Genomic DNA, 16,791 nt, shown 5'->3' with positions numbered 1-16,791 from the left:
ATCTGTCATGCAATGTCTGACAGAGTTTGGCTGAACTCGTTCCATCCCTCCTTTCTCCAAGGGGCGACCATAATCGCCCTCAACGAGTCTCCGATGGTGCCCGTCTGAACATACGCCTGACATAGATCGACGGCTTCTAACCTACCCCGCGGTGGAACGTTCTGAATAGCCATTTGCAAGGCGAGTTTGGCTGGGTGCAATTCACCTGTCGCGGCAGAGAGCTCCGTGCCGTGCTGTATGAGCAACATTAGACTTGCGATGATACTATATCACTACATGGGGATACCTACCATCTGCGTGCTGATCCCCTAGAGAAAAATGTGAGATAAAGCCACTAGGAATAGGACTAAAGTATATATAGTACTAACCTCTGCCCATATGGCACACCCCGCTGGGGGAGGGTTTTCGTCACTCGGGGGATTTTCCATCACCTTGCCCTCGCAAACATAAAACTTTGGCGCACTAGACGCCAGTGGAGGAAGCCTTTTGGTGCCGTACATTTCTATCAGCGCAAGTAGATTCGATTTCTGTGTTTCGCAACTCGGGTCTTCGAGATACTTTTTGAGCTGCTGAATTCGCTCTTGTGGTTGGATGACGAAAGGCGTCTGGGACGCAGGCCAGAAGTCGTCGGGCTTAACCATTTTGCTCGGTGATTGACCTCGTTCATGTTATTAAACTCTGAGATTATGGAGCTTCACAATGCAGTAAATTGAGGTGAAAGAGCCGGAGCATTAATCGTGGAATTCTGCCACCGCCGGATTTAAGGTTCTTGCCGTTTCGATTACCTATCAGTATAACCACGGTAGTTTTGTAATCATCTCTTGTTCTTATTTGTATTATATTATTCGGCGTCTGATCTCTTATTGCTTTTTTCTCGGCTTAAACGGGTTCGGTCATTGATCACTTTGGAGACAAAAACACACATCAAGGATACGAAACGGCCAAACGAAGATAGAACGAGATGAGCAACACTGCTACATCTAGTAGCTCTGCTACGGCCAACAAGAACGAGAAGCTTCCGCCTGGTGTTGTACTAGACAAAGATGGCAAACCGTAAGCTATACATCTTCTCATATTACTTCAACGTCCCCAAAGGACGACTGACCAGACAATTTAACAAAGATGTCGCCTTTGCACTTCCGCCGCATCCTGGCGCACAATGGCCAAAAAGGCCTCGACAGCTTCGAGCAGCGTAGCAGCTGGCGCCGTCCTTGCCTCTGCAACACCTTCGTCGTCTTCTTCTTCTTCTTCTTCTTCTAGCACATCGAACGAATGCCCTCCGGATGTCGAACAACTCGGCCGCTCAACATGGACACTCCTGCACTCCCTCACAGCCTCATACCCAACCACCGCCTCCAACGAACAACAAACCGACATGCGCTCCTTTCTGGGACTCTTCTCCAAGCTATACCCTTGCTGGGTCTGCGCCGACGACTTCCGGTCATGGATGGCTGACCCGAGTGGGAAGAATGAGCCGAGATTGTCGAGTCGCGCCGAGTTTGGGCAGTGGATGTGCGAGGCGCATAATGCGGTGAATCGGAAGCTGGGGAAGAAGGAGTTTGATTGTAATTTCTGGGAGGAGAGGTGGCGGACGGGCTGGAAGGATGGTCGATGTGATTGAAATAAAAACATGCTGTAATGATATTCTCTACTCTTTTGTTTGTGTATACTACTAGATGTTTTTTTTGCATATGATTGCATCATACACAGCGCACATGTGTCATTGTATAATATATATACTACACCTTCAAATTTTTCATGTGAGATGCAAACTTGAAGTTTTTACTAAAAAAAGGCAACGCACTTAATGTCAACTAGTCTAAGAACCACATCCATACCGTTGACCAGTCATTAATCGACACCATGGCCGTTTATCCAAAAATTTGCTGACGAAACGTCAAAGTCGCACTATTTTCGCTCTTCGGAGAAAAAGGAAAGAAGGAAATGAACAATCGTATAAAAGTAGACACTATGAAAGATAATCCCCACACAGGGGGGGAGCTTCATTACATATTCTCATCATCTCTCTGCTTTTACAACCCTGACACAAATAGCCGCAGACCGCTAGAGGGTGCCCCAATTTCCGTAACATCCGAAATCCTGCACACAGATCCCTTGTATTGCTCGTGATATTTGGCTCTAGTGAAGGGATCAGAGACACTAGGAGACCCGGTGAAGATTGGTGTATAAGACGCAGCACAAAGCTCAAAATCGGCAAATTGGTCATAATCAACCTCAATCTTGTCGTGTGGGTTGCGCTCACACTGAGATTTAATCTTCTTGGCCTTCAAAAACAATTAGTACGGGCCAGTAAAAAAAGACTGTTGATGACTTACCTGTTCCAACAGTTTAGCGGAACCGCCATTAGCAATCATTCTATTGGCGAAACTCAAAGCCGAGGAATAGTTCTTGTTTTGGAAAGCTAGCTTCATCGCGGCCATCAGGGCCAATTGTCGGTGAGCAACTTCAAGCTTGGGAATCGTGAAGTAGGCGGAAAGTTCGAGGCTTCGCTTCAGACCTTCCGGTGTATCTGTCGACAGGGAACGGCGCTCAAGCTCAATCGACATTGCAAGGATATATTCCCTCGCAGTGGTAATGATCTTCTTCGCCTGCTCTACTTCGCTTTCGGAAGAGACCACATTGACAAGCAATGTGTGTAGAATGCGTTTGAAGATTTGGACTCCTTCCTCAAGCTTGTTGGATCTCATCGCTGCATAACCTTCTTGCAAGTCGTCATTTGCGACAACCTCAAGATCGCGAGGGATGATAGGCAGAACCTTGCGCGCATCTGTGTCTTCCACCGTTCTCCGGACGTAATTGATCAAAGGAGGCAGCCCGACCGACGCGGGCAAATACGTCTTTGATGCAGTATAAATTTCCAAAAATCTTGGCTTGAGTGGAGCGAATTGTACGGCGCCGACTTGACGGTTGAGGAGCTGCATTGCCGAGTCGAAGGAACCTGCAGCCACATGGTCCGCTGCCAAGGGGGAGTTTCGCGCCCAGAGATCGGCCTCCGAGATGGCAGCCCCAGCATCGGCACTTTCAACGTTAACAAAGTCATTTTCGTCTTCGACGTTAAGCTCATCGCCCATATCCCAGCCGCCAACATCCTCCTCTTCATCTTCCAGGACATCAGGACCCGCAGCAGCAGCTTCTTCATCCTCTTCTTCGGCTTCAATTCCGGCTTCTTCATCAGCACCAACCTCTCCCAAAAGTGCCTTTTCAAAGGCCGAGTGGCCCGCAGCCTTCGTCGGCCAGTTGGCCTTGAAAGTGGGAACAAGAGGCCTGGGGGTTTGGAGGGGTTCGCCAATGGTAGGCAATTTGAGCTCGTCTTCGGTGAGACCGCAGGTTTCCAAGATTGCTTCAGCTTCTTCCGTCAATCCGTGGGTTTTGGCAGTGAGATAAGCGAGGGGGTCTATTTGTCGTTAGTAAAAAGTGCAAGAGAAACAAACACATGCGGAAAACTCACAAAGATCAACTTCCTTGAACATCTCAATTCTATCCTCGATGTCGCCTCTATAGATGGCATTTTGGAATCGGGATGTAAAGTCAGATCTGTGAGATGCAATCTTGGCCATTCTAGAAAGCTTTTCTTGGTCACCCGTCGACAAATACAAGAAAGAGAGCTTGTCAAACAATCTCTGTTTCTGATAAGTCATCTCAACAGTTTGATGGTTGCCGTGCGCGAGGGCTTCGGTAGCCAATCTGCTCCAGAGCTTGGGTCGATCGATTTCTTTGGCCGTCTCAATGGCAACCTCCAAGTTGCCGCATTCGATGGCCAATTCAAAGCGAGTCTGAGGATCTTGAACGAACTGCAAAGCAATCTCTGGATAGCCCTTCTTCTGCAGATATGCAATGATACTTTGGCCAACCAAACTAGAGGTTTTGATGAGATGAAGCATTTCGTCGTAGTTCCTCTTCACCAATGCACTCTTGAAGCGGAACTCGGTGGGATCGATGTCAAAGATCTGCGGTTTAGCGCTTCGGTCAAGGCAGTAAACCTGTCGTCCCTTGACCTTCACCAAGTAGACAGTTTGATCGAGAGTGCGGATAATGCCGTTGTCACTAAGAAAAATTAGCAAAGGTACTCTTCTTAATCAATGATTTTTTACTCACCCGTTCAATAGAGCAAACTTGATATGGTTCAAGCTAGAGTAGTATAGAATGCCGGAATCGTCCCAGGTGGCACTCTTGATGCGGATCGTTTCATGAATGGAGCTGAGTTGCTGCAGGTTCTTGGTCACAATAGTAACGTTGTGTTTACTCAACAATGCCGCATGTAGGCCATCATTTGACCAGACCACGTACTTGACACCACTGACAGCAAGTTCGGCCAACTGCTTCTTTTGCTGGATATCGAAAAGAACCACAGTGGTAGGCGTGATGAAAAGCAAAGCGCCGGAGCCTCCAAAGTAGATATCTGTAGTGCCAGTGGGGGTCTTGATAGATTTCGTAGTCGAGTTGCCCAAATCTTTGATGTCCACGGTTTGGTTGGCTTGGCTGAAGACGGCAAATCGATTTCTGGCAACGAACACTGCCGCGTTACCTGGTCCGCGTTTGGTGTTGGTCGGCTCAACAGCTCCGGTGCCGTCTCGGGGCAAGTGGATCAATTCGTAGGTACCGTTGTCAGCAGGAGTTGTAACAAGAATGGCACGCTCGGCCGGATTGTACGACATGGTTCTGATAGGGACCCATGGTGCGCCAAGCTTGCGAAGTGAAACCAGCGGTTGTGATTCTGCGTTTTTGCCGAAATCGTAAGATTTCACGTGTTTCTCCTTGGTGATGTAGAAGAGCTGGTTCTGGTGGATAGTGGATGCTGGTCGTTCCCTTTCCAGCTTGAAAACCATGACGCCAGTATCGTGACCTGCTGCGAAAAGATTGATTTTCGGGTGGGCGGCGATAATCCAGAACCTGTCCAAATCCCGCTTGAACGACTGCACCGAAGTCCGCTTGTTGAGGTCCCAGACACGAATAGTTTTATCCTCACCAACAGAGAGAATAAGATCCTGATGGGGGTGGAAGATGGCCGCAGAGGCGTTTTGGAAATGGCCGCGGCACGTGTCGACTTCCCATGCCTTGGTATCTATTGACATAGTGAGCTAAATATGCAGTCAAGCTTGTGTGTTGGACTGACCACTCATTCTCCACAATTTCACAAGTCGGTCATCGCCAGCAGAAACGATCCTGTGGTTATAAGATTAGCGATTGGTTTTCGATACGACAAAATATGAATCGTCATACAATGGGAGAGTTGGGTGGAAAGCGCAGAAGTTGACACCCCTGTCGTGGCCTTCGAGGATAAATTTAACAACAGCGTCGGTGTTTCCAAACATGTCCGCCTGGTTATTCGCGCGAGCCATTTGCTCTTCAAAGGTCATTGAAGTCGGGGCCGAGTGTTTCTTGCGAAGTCCGGAAATGTCCCACACACGCACCGACTGGTCGAGAGAAGCGGACACGATCAAGTCCTCCTTGGGGTGGAATTGCGCACACCAAACATCTAAAAGTCCATTCATTAGCAGATGAAGAATGGGGAAAAAAAGGAGCCACTAACAATGGTTGTGTCCAGTCAATGTGGCGATCAAGCTGCGATTCTGCCAATTCCAAATTCTGATGGTCTGGTCGTCGGAGCACGAGAGGATCCTGTGAAAGCATTAACCAGAGCTACTTGTTTGCGCCCGGAAGTTGAACGTACCAGGGAAGCTCGTGGTGAAAGGCGACAGTCCGGACATCTAATACAAATCAGCAACTGTGATACTGGGTGATATGACCAATCAATCCATACAATCGAGGTGACCTAGTGAACGTTAGCCAATTGCCCGAATACTACCACTGCCGGATCAAACGCACCTGACAAAACCGCAATGCTCTTCCGGCTCTGCAGCGACCAAAGTCGAATCTTATAGTCGTCACCACCACTGACAAAGATGTTTTGCGTAGGATGGAAGGCCACCGATCGCACCGGGCCATCATGTTCTTCGAATCGGTCGATCAGCGTGCCCATGCGGTAATCCCACAGCTGAATTGTGCTGGAGTGGAGCGAGACCAGGAGCCATGGTCGTGTCGGGTGGAAAGCAAGGCCCTTCGCTCGCGAGGACTTGCTTTCGAACTAAACAACCAAGCCAGCGTCAGAGACAGCGTCCATGAGAAGGGGGAGGGGCGGCGGGTTGTTACTTTTGTGAGCATCGTGGGAGAAGACATATTGGGGAGGACCGGAGCCGCAAAGCAGCTTGCTCTGCAGGCCAGTCGAGAGGAATTCGGATCAAAAACCCCGCATAAACACCAGGCAGGGCAGCGTTCGCGGTGGTGAAGGGGCAGAGGAGAGGTCGGAGAGTACTTGGTCTATACGGCCAGACAAGCCAGCTTTCAACTTGTGGTTACCGCCTAAGCGAGTGGGCCCGCCGGCCGCCAATGGGGAAGGCGCACCCAGCCGCATCTCCAGGGGTCTTCGAGACACAAACAAACAGCACTACTCTCTGGACGCAATACACACCTGTGTCCCGGCGAGCCTCATACTCACTCTGCAACTAATTGATCGGTGCTGCACGCCTACGACACACGGACTGTCGATGTTTGGCGCTGCTCATGGCGTCCACATCCACGTCCACGCCCACGATGCCTGTGCCCCGCATTTTCCCTTGCCTCCTCCGCCGCCTGCGCTCTCCACGCCCGTTGCTCAGATAAAACAGTCTCTCCAGCCGCACTCGGGCTGATGCTATTAGCCGTCCGCCGAGTATGGGAAAGCGATCCCTCGTGAAAGATGTCTTTGCTCGTTCCCGTGGCCAGCCGTGTGCTGCTGATGATCCCGACCGCCCAAGACCAGGCCCTCCGCCCCGAAGAAAAAGCTCCCTTCCAGCACAACGCGACGAGGTCGACGGCAGGAACAAACCGTCGAGTAGTCGGCGAGCCAGCAGCCTAGGCTTCGATGATGTGTCTCCCGGTGGCTCTACGATGCAAGACCCGGGGTACGACGCCGATGTTGAGGTGGTTCGGCCTTACGCTATCGAAGAGCCAGATGACGATGCCGATCAAACCTCTGCATCGGCGTCCACCCGGCCTGCGACACCGAGACAGCTAGACTCAACTGAATTCTGGCAGAAAGACTTGGTCAACAGTCTACGTGGCCTTGTTTGCGATTCGGATAGCAATGAAGCGCCTCCGCGCTCGAAGCATAAGCGAGGCAGGAAAAGGAAGACCGAGACGTCAAGGGAGCCGTCCCAGAGCTTTCGCGTAACGCCTGGCTCAAGAGGCGAAGATGTCGATTTGACAGCGGATGAACCCGTCTCCTGGCCAAAAAGGCGCCGAAGGAAAAGTACAAAAGCCGGAGACGAGATCAAAGCGGCATGCAATTCGGGTCCTGTCGATAGCCATTCGAATTCAACACCAACCTCTGCGGGTTTGTCCTATCCTACGGAGGAACAGACGGGCCAGGATAGTCCAACTACAAATATACCACCAGCCGATCAAATGGACTTGGACTGAGGAGGAGGTAGACCAAAGAGACCATCCTCGTTCTAAAGATCCAGACCCCGTCGAGGTCGCCATTTATTTAAATCCACCGTTGAGTCCATTTATACAACTATCGCAGTTGTAACACAGCACTGAAAACGTAGATTGGAAATTTCCGATGTGGGATATCACTAACAACTATGCGGGTTACTGCCTACAGTACACGGAGCACCATAACTCACACCCACAAAATAGTGCGAAACCATTGCGATGCAACAGAAACCTTGGAAGGACGACCCAAGATCGTGTGATATCTGGAACAGAGTGTAAAGCGCTCGATTATATAAGAAAAGCGGAATGCTCCCCCTCCGGAGCTCAGAGGCTGTGACGTCACCCGCTGCTCATAAAGTGATATATCGATCAATTGAAGCTTATGTAGTTTTTTTTTTTTAAAAATTTAATTTTCACTCTCTGCGACAATTGACATCCATGTTGGTATGATACAAAATATAGGCCTCCGCGATAGTTATGATACTCATTTCCTTTAGGAATTCGCTTCGTCTATCACGCATCCTTAAACCTCGCAGCGCAATGCCTGCCAGAACATCCACGCGCCAAGCAGCTGTCAAAGCAAACCAAGCATTCGCCCATGGCCCGGCTGGCTCTAAGCGCAAAGGATCTGCGCCGAAAGGCTCGCTTCCTAAAAAGGGGAAGAAAGACGAGAAAATAAAAGAAGGCGCCGCATACGAAAAGCCTTCTGTAACCGAAGAGGCGCAAGAAATCCGGCCTTCTGAAGCATGGTCTGATACGCAAGCTACGGTAAATAAACAGCCAACAGAAGCGCCTCCTCAAAGAGCCGAAGAGCCTGTTACAGATGGAGCTGTGAAAGAAGAGGAGGAAACTAAGCAGCCTGTTCTCGGTAAGATATTTTCTCCCAATAGCTATAAACGCGTTTAATATTTTCCCTTAGACCAGGAGAGCAAAAAGTCACCTTCTAGAGAAAAAGATGAAACAGAAAAACCAAAGGCCGAGAAAACTGGGACGCCTATCAGAGAATCTGTGGAGAGAGAAAACATCATTCCTTCCACCATTCTGGAAAAAGGAATCATATATTTCTTCTTCCGTCCTCGAGTCAATGTGGAGGATCCTCATAGTATGAGCGACGTTGCACGCAGTTTCTTTGTTCTGCGTCCAACGCCCAAGGGTGCCCAGTTAGAAACCGGACCTCTCGGGGACGAAGCCAATTGCCGGTTGATGATGCTTCCGAAGAAGAAATTCCCGTCATCGGGTAGAGAAAGGGATATGGGGTTCGTCGAGAAGGCCAAAGTTTCACTGAAAACTCTCCAGGAAAAATTAATCGCAAAATCTACCTACGAAACGCAGACACGGGGAGAACGAACGACCCCAGAGGCGCGCCCATACGCCGAAGGCGTTTATGCAATCATCAAAGAAGGCCGGAGTTCACACCTAGCTTACATGCTGACCATACCGGAGAAGCTTGGTGATATACAAATGGATTTTGGGCTGTACGGCCGTGGCAGCTTTGTTTTTCAGTCGAAAAACCCCAAGTATCCGGGCCCTGCGGGTGCCCGCTTGCCAAAGGACCCCGAGTATCCAGCAGAGTACGAGAATATGTCTATCTTTGCTTCACCCGCAAAAGGCTAACGTGTTTTTTTTCTACAAATATAGAGTGATGGCCAAGTTCCATGATCTTCGGTGGGTTCCTACAGAACCCGAATTCTTGGATTATCCCAGTTCCCAGTTCCTTATGATTGGAGGAGCCCACGACAACCTTGGAAAAGCTGGAGAAGCTCTTCCAGGAGCGGAAAAGGAGACAAAAGAACGCCCAGCCGATGAACTGGCCAAACTCGAGGGAGAAAACGAGGAGCGTGTTGATTCTCTTGCCGGTAAGTATCGTAAAAAGGCTATGTTTTTTTTTTGGGTATATGTACTGAGAATTATTGCTATAGGTGATCATACTATTTTTAATGATCTAGGTCTCGACGCCAAAAAATATGGCGAACTACCAAAATTTTGGGACTAGATGCGACTAGCATGTTCCATATCAGTATCAGGATTCCCTAATCGTCGACTGGTCTTTTTTTTTTTTTTTGAAAATTGCCTAGGGTTTAAGTTCTCATCTGTAATTCCAGGACTCATAGCTGTATTCTAATACCACGGCTTTAAATAGTGCAATAATTCTAATACTGACTTGCTTCAATGTGTTCAACCGCTGCCGTACGTACAACGCTTTCCCCTGAGCACTAAAAACGTCGATGCATAATTATCCTGGGTTATTTGTTCTGCTGTAATTCTCTACGATATTTAGGACCCACTCAATCGTCTCTTTCTCAGCAGTTAAAATTGGGAAGTGGTCCGCCTTGATACCAGTAACATCAACCTTCTGACCACTCGCTTCTTCGATCATAGCAATCATGTCTCTCTGAAAACCAGGAGGGCCGGCCAAGTCCTCTTCACACAATAAGTACGACACTGCAACGTCGTTGTATCCAGCGTATGTTAATTCATTGCCAAAACTCTGTGCCGAATGCTTTGCAAAGCCCCTCACAAGAGTTTCGCCCTCCTTGAAGGTCAATTTCTGACAAATCAAGCCCGCAGTTACTACAGGGTCATCTATAGATGTCCACCCGTTTTGCTTCGAATTTTTATCAGCCATAGAGAATGGGTAGTGGGCGATCATTAAGAATACTTACATCAATGGATATGCGAGGCCTTTTCTCGTCTGGCAATCCGCTCAGGAGAGACCCAGCTGACCTTCCAATAGCAGGGACGAGGCAGGCTATATAAGCAAGACGAACGATTCCTCCTTGTTTGCCTTGCGCCTTCCTCTGTTCTTTCCCCAGTCCCTTTACGCTTTGGGACATTGGAACACCAGCATAGGAGTGGCCCATGAGAATCACATCCTTGCCTTGGTCCGCGAGTCTCTCGGCTTCCTGTGCAATCACCGCTGCATCATCATACATGGAAGGCCCTGGAGTATCTCTGCCTTGTCGGCTGCTCGGGCCGACGGTAGGTAGGTGTATGCCTTTAATCTCATAGCCCTCCCTGGAGACGGCATCGAACAGCGGTTGGAAGACTGATAGTAGAGTATATGAGCCTGGAATAAAAAGAATCGAAGGTTTTGACATAGCGACACCCTGTTAAGAAAACTATTTATATAGCAGCTCAGAAACACTTCAAATGTAGGATAAATATTACGAAACTGCAGTTTCTAGAGATGACAATAACGAAAAATGAATTCATTTCACCAAGAATAGTTAATAAAGAAAAGTGCTTACCAATACTAACCTAATCATCATTACTAGGGCACGGCAGACCCGGCGGATATCCCGACCCCGCAAACTATTTCCGAAATAGGAAAATGAAAATGGGTTTACGGTATTTGGTTCGCGAGATCCGATTTTCCAGCTGTATGAATGGAATATGCTTCTACAAATGTGATTATTAAAAAGCCCAATGACTCAGGCATCTCATTGAAGGACGGTGAACATAGCTTGTTCAATTCCTATATGCTAAGTTATATGACCCCAGACATGCTGCCAGTTGCAATAGTCAAGCTCAAAGCAATACTGCCATTAGACACGATGTCACTTACGAGTTGGCTGGCTATTTGCGGTTGGTTCATACTTCTGGTCTTGTGGATGTCCGATACCACAGACGTTCCTTTCATCAAACATTTGCCGTCGATTCCTGGCTTTCCGATCGTGGGAAACCTTGTTCAGCTTGGGACTGAACAGCCACGACGTTTGGCTGAGTTGGCAAGACAATATGGACCTGTTTTCCAGATCAGATTGGGAAATAAGGTGAGCGCTTCTTTCTGTCGAAAAACATAATGATTGACTTTGTCCCAGCGATTCGTGGTGGCGAATAGCTTCGAGTCTATTAAGCAGCTCTGGATCAACAACCAATCTAGTCTGATATCTCGACCTACGCTACATACATTTCATAATGTACTTTCATCTTCGCAAGGCTTTACCATCGGCACTTCACCATGGGATGAGTCCTGTAAGCGACGACGGAAAGCCGCCGCTGCAGCATTGAACCGACCTTCGGTTGTCTCCTACATGCCTTTTGTCGATCTGGAATCCTATGTGAGTATTAAAGAGATTCTGCAGCAACTAGATCACAGTGAAGCACAAGTAGATCTCGACCCCTATCCGTTGTTTCAACGGCTCGCCCTCAACCTCAGCTTGACGCTCGGATACGGGTTTCGCATTGATGGTTCCGTTAACAACAAGCTCTTGCGTGAGATAGTAACTGTGGAACGTGGAATCAGCACTCTCCGTAGCACCAGTAACAATTGGCAAGACTTTATACCTCTGCTAAGACTTTTTCCCAAGAGAACGAACGAAGCATCCGATCTTCGGCAACGGCGAGATGTTTATCTCGAAACCCTATTGCAGAAACTCAAGGATAGGATAGCATCAGGAACTCATGTATCATGCATCACAGGAAACATTCTGCAAGATCCGGAATGCAAACTTACCCATGGTTCGAAACCCTGTCATTTGTATTTGTTATTTCCGAACAGCGACTGACCACGTCTTGCAGAGGAAATAAAATCGATTTGCGTGACAATGATAGCAGGAGGTCTTGACACGACACCTGCCACTATTTTGCTCGGTATTGCAATTCTTTCAGGACCAAATGGTGCTTTACTTCAAACGAAACTGCTGGAGGATATTCACAAAACATATTCTGACGGAAATGCTTGGGAAAGGTGCCTGAAGGACGAGCAATGTGAATATGTGAAAGCCTTTTGCAAAGAGGTGCTTCGCTTCTGGACGGTCATTCCGATGTCCCTGCCACGCGTCAGCATCAAGGACGTTGTGTGGCAGGGTGCGACGATCCCTGCTGGAACTACATTCCTGATGGTGGGTCGTGATTGAACACCACCAAGCTTTTGATGATGTATTAACCAGCATCTGCACCATCTAGAATGCCTGGGCGGCAGACTTTGATCCTGACCATTTCAAGTTCCCCCACGAATTCACCCCAGAGCGGTTCCTGGATATCCCTGATGGATCGGGCACACAACACTTCGCCTTTGGAGCAGGCTCTCGCATGTGTACCGGCTCTCATCTGGCGTACAGGGAAATGTATATCACATTCGTACGCATGCTCATTGCATTTGAGGTGTTGCCTGCTAGAGATCCAGCAGAAAGACCAATCTTGACAGGTCCTCTTGAGTGCAATGCCAACCAGTCGGGATTGTCCATTGAGCCGAAAGCCTTCAAGATCGGCTTTCGCGTCCGCGATAGGGTCTGCCTTGAGAAGTTGTTGGAGCAAAGTGAGGCTGCAACAAACCATATCAAAAAATAACTGGTTAAGCGACTCGAAAGCGGTCTTAGCAAGTAATGGTTTTAGGTATTCGTTGCGGACATGCCCGTGTGCACGTTAGATTCAAGCCCAAAGACGTGATTTGTTAACTGTGAAATAAACCCTGAGTTTTTTACTTCTAGATACTAGTAACTCTATAAGCCAAAGTATGAACTACATATGCGTATTATTTGCACAGCATAAAGCAAATTACCATTTATATGTTTCCACATTTGTTCCACTCAAGCTTGTTTCCGTCCACATTTATCAATTCTTAACTAATATAGGAGATGAAGAGTCAAGTACGTCCGATGTGATTACGAGAATCATTACGAGGTTGTATTATTTGCCTCTACTTTCCCCCGTACGGGTCGATTTCAACGGCCAAACCACTTAGGCCCAGTTGGTGCAGATTCCTATCTTCTGATAAGGCCTGGCTGCATCACTTGACGTATCTATGGCGATTGCAGATCAGTGCAATAGTAGGCCTCGTGGTAATGTATCAAGGCTCAGCCCATCTAGTTTCACTGGCGAGGTAGAAAAATTGTGATTTTCCATGACTTAGGATTCAACGTTTCTTTGCAATTACAAAATATTATCTTTAGTTTAAATATCCATACTTCAGGTATTCAACCATGCCGGCTTGCGTGCTGGAAGAATTTTTCCTGAACACTCTCCAAACCCAACCAGTTCCGAATTATCGTCACCAGACCACCCTCGAATGGTAACACGATCTCCATCTTCTAAGAACGTACGACTAACGGTAGGAGATAAATCATAGCTCCGTTTACCCCCACTGGAGGCCTCAAGCAGTGAGCCCAGCGTTCCGGGCTTAGTCCCGCTGATCGTTCCTGATCCCATCAAATCACCGACTTCTAGAGGACAGCCTCCTATTGTGTGGTGAGCGATCATCTGCGCAAAGGAATACACGAGATTGTGACCATTCGTGCAGGACAAAATTGCGGTATCACCGTCGGTTGCTTGAGCAAGTTCTTGTCAGCATTGAGTTTTAAGGAAACGTAGATCCTGTGCAACTTACATTTCAACTCGACTTCCAGATTGATGTTATAGACATTGTCCTTCCGTGACTCCTGGAGATATGGATGCAGACTAGTCTCGTTTAATATTCCCCTAGTATGAAATGGCTCCAGGGCGTCTTTCAGCACAACCCAAGGGCTGATAGTCGTTGCAAAGGTTTTGGCATTGAAAGGGCCTAAGGGAACCGCTTCCCAGGCTTGTATGTCCCGAGCTGACCAGTCGTTCAGTAGAACGAACCCGAAAATGTATTGTTCAGCCTCATTTACATTGATGGGTTCCCCGAGATTGTTGCCCTTGCACAGTAGCGCGCCTAGCTCGAGTTCTATGTCAAGCCGGCGACAGGGGCCAAATATAGACTCGGAGGTGGATGCTGCATCCAAAGTCTGTCCGAGAGGCCGTCGTATATCCGTACCCGACACTACGACAGACGAAGCGCGTGAATTATAAGCCACTGGCAGATGGAGATAGTTGGGCTGCAAAGCCTTTGCGGGGTCCCTGAATATGCAACCACAGTTATACGCATGGTTCTTGCCTGCGAAAAAATCCGTGTACCCTCCAATCTTCATAGGTAAGTGTAGAGTGACTTGATCCCTTCGTAAGAGACTCGCGTGCTGAGTTTCTACGTTGTCTCTCAAAACACCGGGGAATGGGCTTTCCTTCGTAAATACATCTCGCAAATACTTGCGCACCTTGGAGTGAACTTCCCCACCAAGTGCAGCAAAATCATTCAATGTAGGCTCCGAGAAGGTTGCGATTTGAGCAGAGGTAAAGCTTTGGAGTTCCGCAAAACCGCCACGGCATGCAAACTCATGAAGATCTAGGACATGGTCTCCGATGGCGATTGCTGCATGCTTGTTGGCTGAAGATGAAGCTGTGATGATTCCAAATGGTATATTGGCTAGGGAGAAATGTGACTCCCTGGGTATATCCAGCCAGCTGCTATCGGACCCCATGTTGTTGTTGTTGTTGTTGTTGTTGTTGTTGTTGTTGTTGTTGTTGTTGTTGTTGTTGTTGTTGGATGCTATCTTTGAAAGACCCATGCTATCACATATCGAGCTTTAAGTGTTGGCACGCAGTCAACCATGCTACTTAACGAGGTATTTCCCCCAGAATTGATTCTATGGATTTTCGGATAGAGAGACGCCACTAGCTGTCTCGAGAGTATAGCAATGGGTTTTCCGGTGGCCTTTCCGGCGGCTTTTCCGGCGGCAAATTTTCGACGTGATCCTCCCCCGCAAGCTGGCCTAGTCAATGTATTTCTCCCTCGTAAGTATCTAGAAATAATTGAGACTGGCACAATGATTGGTCTAGGTGATGGTGTAGGGGCTCTTATGGTGTGTCAAGTACAAAAGCAAAAGAGCAGGCAATGCCTTCAGATGACCTTTCTATCACGGCATAGGAGCATTGTTCAAGATCTTAATTATAGTTAAGATGCCCCTCACAAAATTTGAGATACTGGAGAGATATGCGTACCAGACAGGTTTTCTTGCCAATCTAGAGTATGTGCTTTTTCAACCCGGAACCGGGTATAATTGATCCAAAGAGGCTAATCTTCCTGGGCTAGAACCGAGGCCATTCCAGGAGCCTTACCTATCGGACAGAACTCGCCTCAAAAATGTCCGTACGGACTCTATGCTGAGAAGATCTCAGGTACTGCGTTTACAGCACCACGATGGGAGAATCAACAGACATGGGTGTATCGAATTATCCCATCGGCATCTCACGCGGCATTCAAGGCGGTGCCTAGTGACAATAACCTGGAAGCAAAGTTTAATTATATTCCCGATCAGCTCAGATGGGATCCCTTTAACGTCAACGAGGGTGTTGACTGGATCCGCGGCCTAAATATGGTTGCCGGCACAGGTGATCCTGCTCTTAAGAACGGCGTTGCTTATTACATCTACGGCGCTACCCTCTCCATGGAAGAGAAGACTGCATTTTATAATGCTGATGGTGACATGCTCATTGTACCTCAGGTAGGCGCGATTGATGTCTGGACGGAGATGGGCCGACTTCTCATTCGACCGAACGAAATCTGTGTCTTGCCTCGCGGTATCAGATACCGTGTCGATCTGGTGGACAACCAGCCGATCAGAGGATTCGTACTAGAGATCTACAACGGGCACTTTCAGCTACCTGAACTCGGACCCATAGGATCAAACTGCTTAGCAAATGCTCGAGATTTCCAGATACCTGTTGCAGCATACACCCATGATACCAAGTCGATTTGGATGGTTTACAACAAGTTTCGCGGCAGACTGTTCTCCGCCAGTCAAACACACACTCCGTTTGACGTTGTAGCTTGGGAAGGTAGATATTATCCTTATAAGTACGATCTGGGGCGCTTCAACACCATCGGGACCATCTCATATGACCACCCTGACCCATCATTAAATACTGTCCTCACTGCAACATCCAACGCACACCCGGGGACAGCCATTGCCGACTTCGTCATTTTCCCGCCACGTTGGCTTGTCGCTGAAGATACGTTTCGTCCTCCATCTTACCACCGCAATTGCATGAGCGAGTTTATGGGCCTGATTCAAGGCTCATATATCGCTAAGGAAGGTGGTAAAACGGGGTTTCAGGCAGCCGGGGCCAGCCTGCATAATTGCATGAGCAGTCACGGCCCTGATTCTGCGGCGTTTGACAAAGCCTCCAGCGAAAAGCTCGTACCTGTCAAGGCAGGTGTGGGCAGCATGGCGTTTATGTTTGAGAGTTGTTATATGGTTGGGGTTACGGACTGGGGATTGACCACGTGTTCCAAATTGCAACCGAAGTATTGCGAGGAAAGCTGGGGGGGGCTACAAGACCATTTTCAGCCGCCTATTGGAGCGGGGAATGATGATACTGTGGTAAAATAGGAGCCGCATATCATATCAATTGATGTTAATCTGGAAATATTTGAGGCTGGTGATGATTATGTTCTTTGTTGCTGCCTTTAATGTTACATAGAATCGAAGAGTA

General features: G+C 48.2%; 9 protein-coding genes across 9 annotated transcripts; 5 read left to right on the top strand and 4 right to left on the bottom strand.

The window, feature by feature from the left end:
- Positions 1-5: 5 nt before the first annotated feature.
- TRUGW13939_10135 (uncharacterized protein) lies at positions 6-641 on the bottom strand (the record flags this gene model as incomplete). The annotated part of the gene is made up of 3 exons (XM_035493248.1): positions 6-233; positions 291-308; positions 369-641. The coding sequence occupies 3 exons, from the start codon at positions 639-641 to the stop codon at positions 6-8; spliced, it is 519 nt and encodes a 172-aa protein (XP_035349141.1).
- A 320-nt stretch (positions 642-961) lies between these two features.
- TRUGW13939_10134 (uncharacterized protein) lies at positions 962-1,621 on the top strand (the record flags this gene model as incomplete). The annotated part of the gene is made up of 2 exons (XM_035493247.1): positions 962-1,053; positions 1,123-1,621. The coding sequence occupies 2 exons, from the start codon at positions 962-964 to the stop codon at positions 1,619-1,621; spliced, it is 591 nt and encodes a 196-aa protein (XP_035349140.1).
- Positions 1,622-2,033: 412 nt separating this feature from the next.
- On the bottom strand, positions 2,034-6,198 carry TRUGW13939_10133 (uncharacterized protein; the record flags this gene model as incomplete). Its single annotated transcript, XM_035493246.1, has 11 exons — positions 2,034-2,285; positions 2,337-3,415; positions 3,470-4,065; positions 4,117-5,083; positions 5,135-5,184; positions 5,242-5,497; positions 5,552-5,640; positions 5,693-5,729; positions 5,783-5,794; positions 5,848-6,106; positions 6,172-6,198. The coding sequence occupies 11 exons, from the start codon at positions 6,196-6,198 to the stop codon at positions 2,034-2,036; spliced, it is 3,624 nt and encodes a 1,207-aa protein (XP_035349139.1).
- Positions 6,199-6,732: 534 nt separating this feature from the next.
- TRUGW13939_10132 (uncharacterized protein) lies at positions 6,733-7,479 on the top strand (the record flags this gene model as incomplete). The annotated part of the gene is made up of 1 exon (XM_035493245.1): positions 6,733-7,479. The coding sequence occupies one exon, from the start codon at positions 6,733-6,735 to the stop codon at positions 7,477-7,479; it is 747 nt and encodes a 248-aa protein (XP_035349138.1).
- Positions 7,480-8,037: 558 nt separating this feature from the next.
- TRUGW13939_10131 (uncharacterized protein) lies at positions 8,038-9,490 on the top strand (the record flags this gene model as incomplete). Its single annotated transcript, XM_035493244.1, has 4 exons — positions 8,038-8,365; positions 8,417-9,068; positions 9,136-9,353; positions 9,417-9,490. The coding sequence occupies 4 exons, from the start codon at positions 8,038-8,040 to the stop codon at positions 9,488-9,490; spliced, it is 1,272 nt and encodes a 423-aa protein (XP_035349137.1).
- A 240-nt stretch (positions 9,491-9,730) lies between these two features.
- Positions 9,731-10,595, bottom strand: TRUGW13939_10130 (uncharacterized protein; the record flags this gene model as incomplete). The annotated part of the gene is made up of 2 exons (XM_035493243.1): positions 9,731-10,102; positions 10,161-10,595. The coding sequence occupies 2 exons, from the start codon at positions 10,593-10,595 to the stop codon at positions 9,731-9,733; spliced, it is 807 nt and encodes a 268-aa protein (XP_035349136.1).
- Positions 10,596-11,051: 456 nt separating this feature from the next.
- On the top strand, positions 11,052-12,789 carry TRUGW13939_10129 (uncharacterized protein; the record flags this gene model as incomplete). Its single annotated transcript, XM_035493242.1, has 4 exons — positions 11,052-11,270; positions 11,319-11,958; positions 12,019-12,341; positions 12,406-12,789. 4 exons carry the CDS (start codon positions 11,052-11,054, stop codon positions 12,787-12,789), a joined length of 1,566 nt encoding a protein of 521 aa, XP_035349135.1.
- Positions 12,790-13,407: 618 nt separating this feature from the next.
- On the bottom strand, positions 13,408-14,843 carry TRUGW13939_10128 (uncharacterized protein; the record flags this gene model as incomplete). The annotated part of the gene is made up of 2 exons (XM_035493241.1): positions 13,408-13,766; positions 13,826-14,843. Coding segments are annotated over 2 exons (1,377 nt in total), but the record flags the coding sequence as incomplete, so codon positions are not given.
- Positions 14,844-15,255: 412 nt separating this feature from the next.
- TRUGW13939_10127 (uncharacterized protein) lies at positions 15,256-16,688 on the top strand (the record flags this gene model as incomplete). Its single annotated transcript, XM_035493240.1, has 2 exons — positions 15,256-15,323; positions 15,389-16,688. The coding sequence occupies 2 exons, from the start codon at positions 15,256-15,258 to the stop codon at positions 16,686-16,688; spliced, it is 1,368 nt and encodes a 455-aa protein (XP_035349133.1).
- Between the last annotated feature and the right edge of the window lie 103 nt (positions 16,689-16,791).

The sequence above is a fragment of the Talaromyces rugulosus genome, chromosome V (genome assembly GCF_013368755.1).
Source record: "Talaromyces rugulosus chromosome V, complete sequence".
NCBI lineage: Eukaryota > Fungi > Ascomycota > Eurotiomycetes > Eurotiales > Trichocomaceae > Talaromyces > Talaromyces rugulosus.
This window is presented reverse-complemented; position numbering and strand designations above follow the sequence as displayed.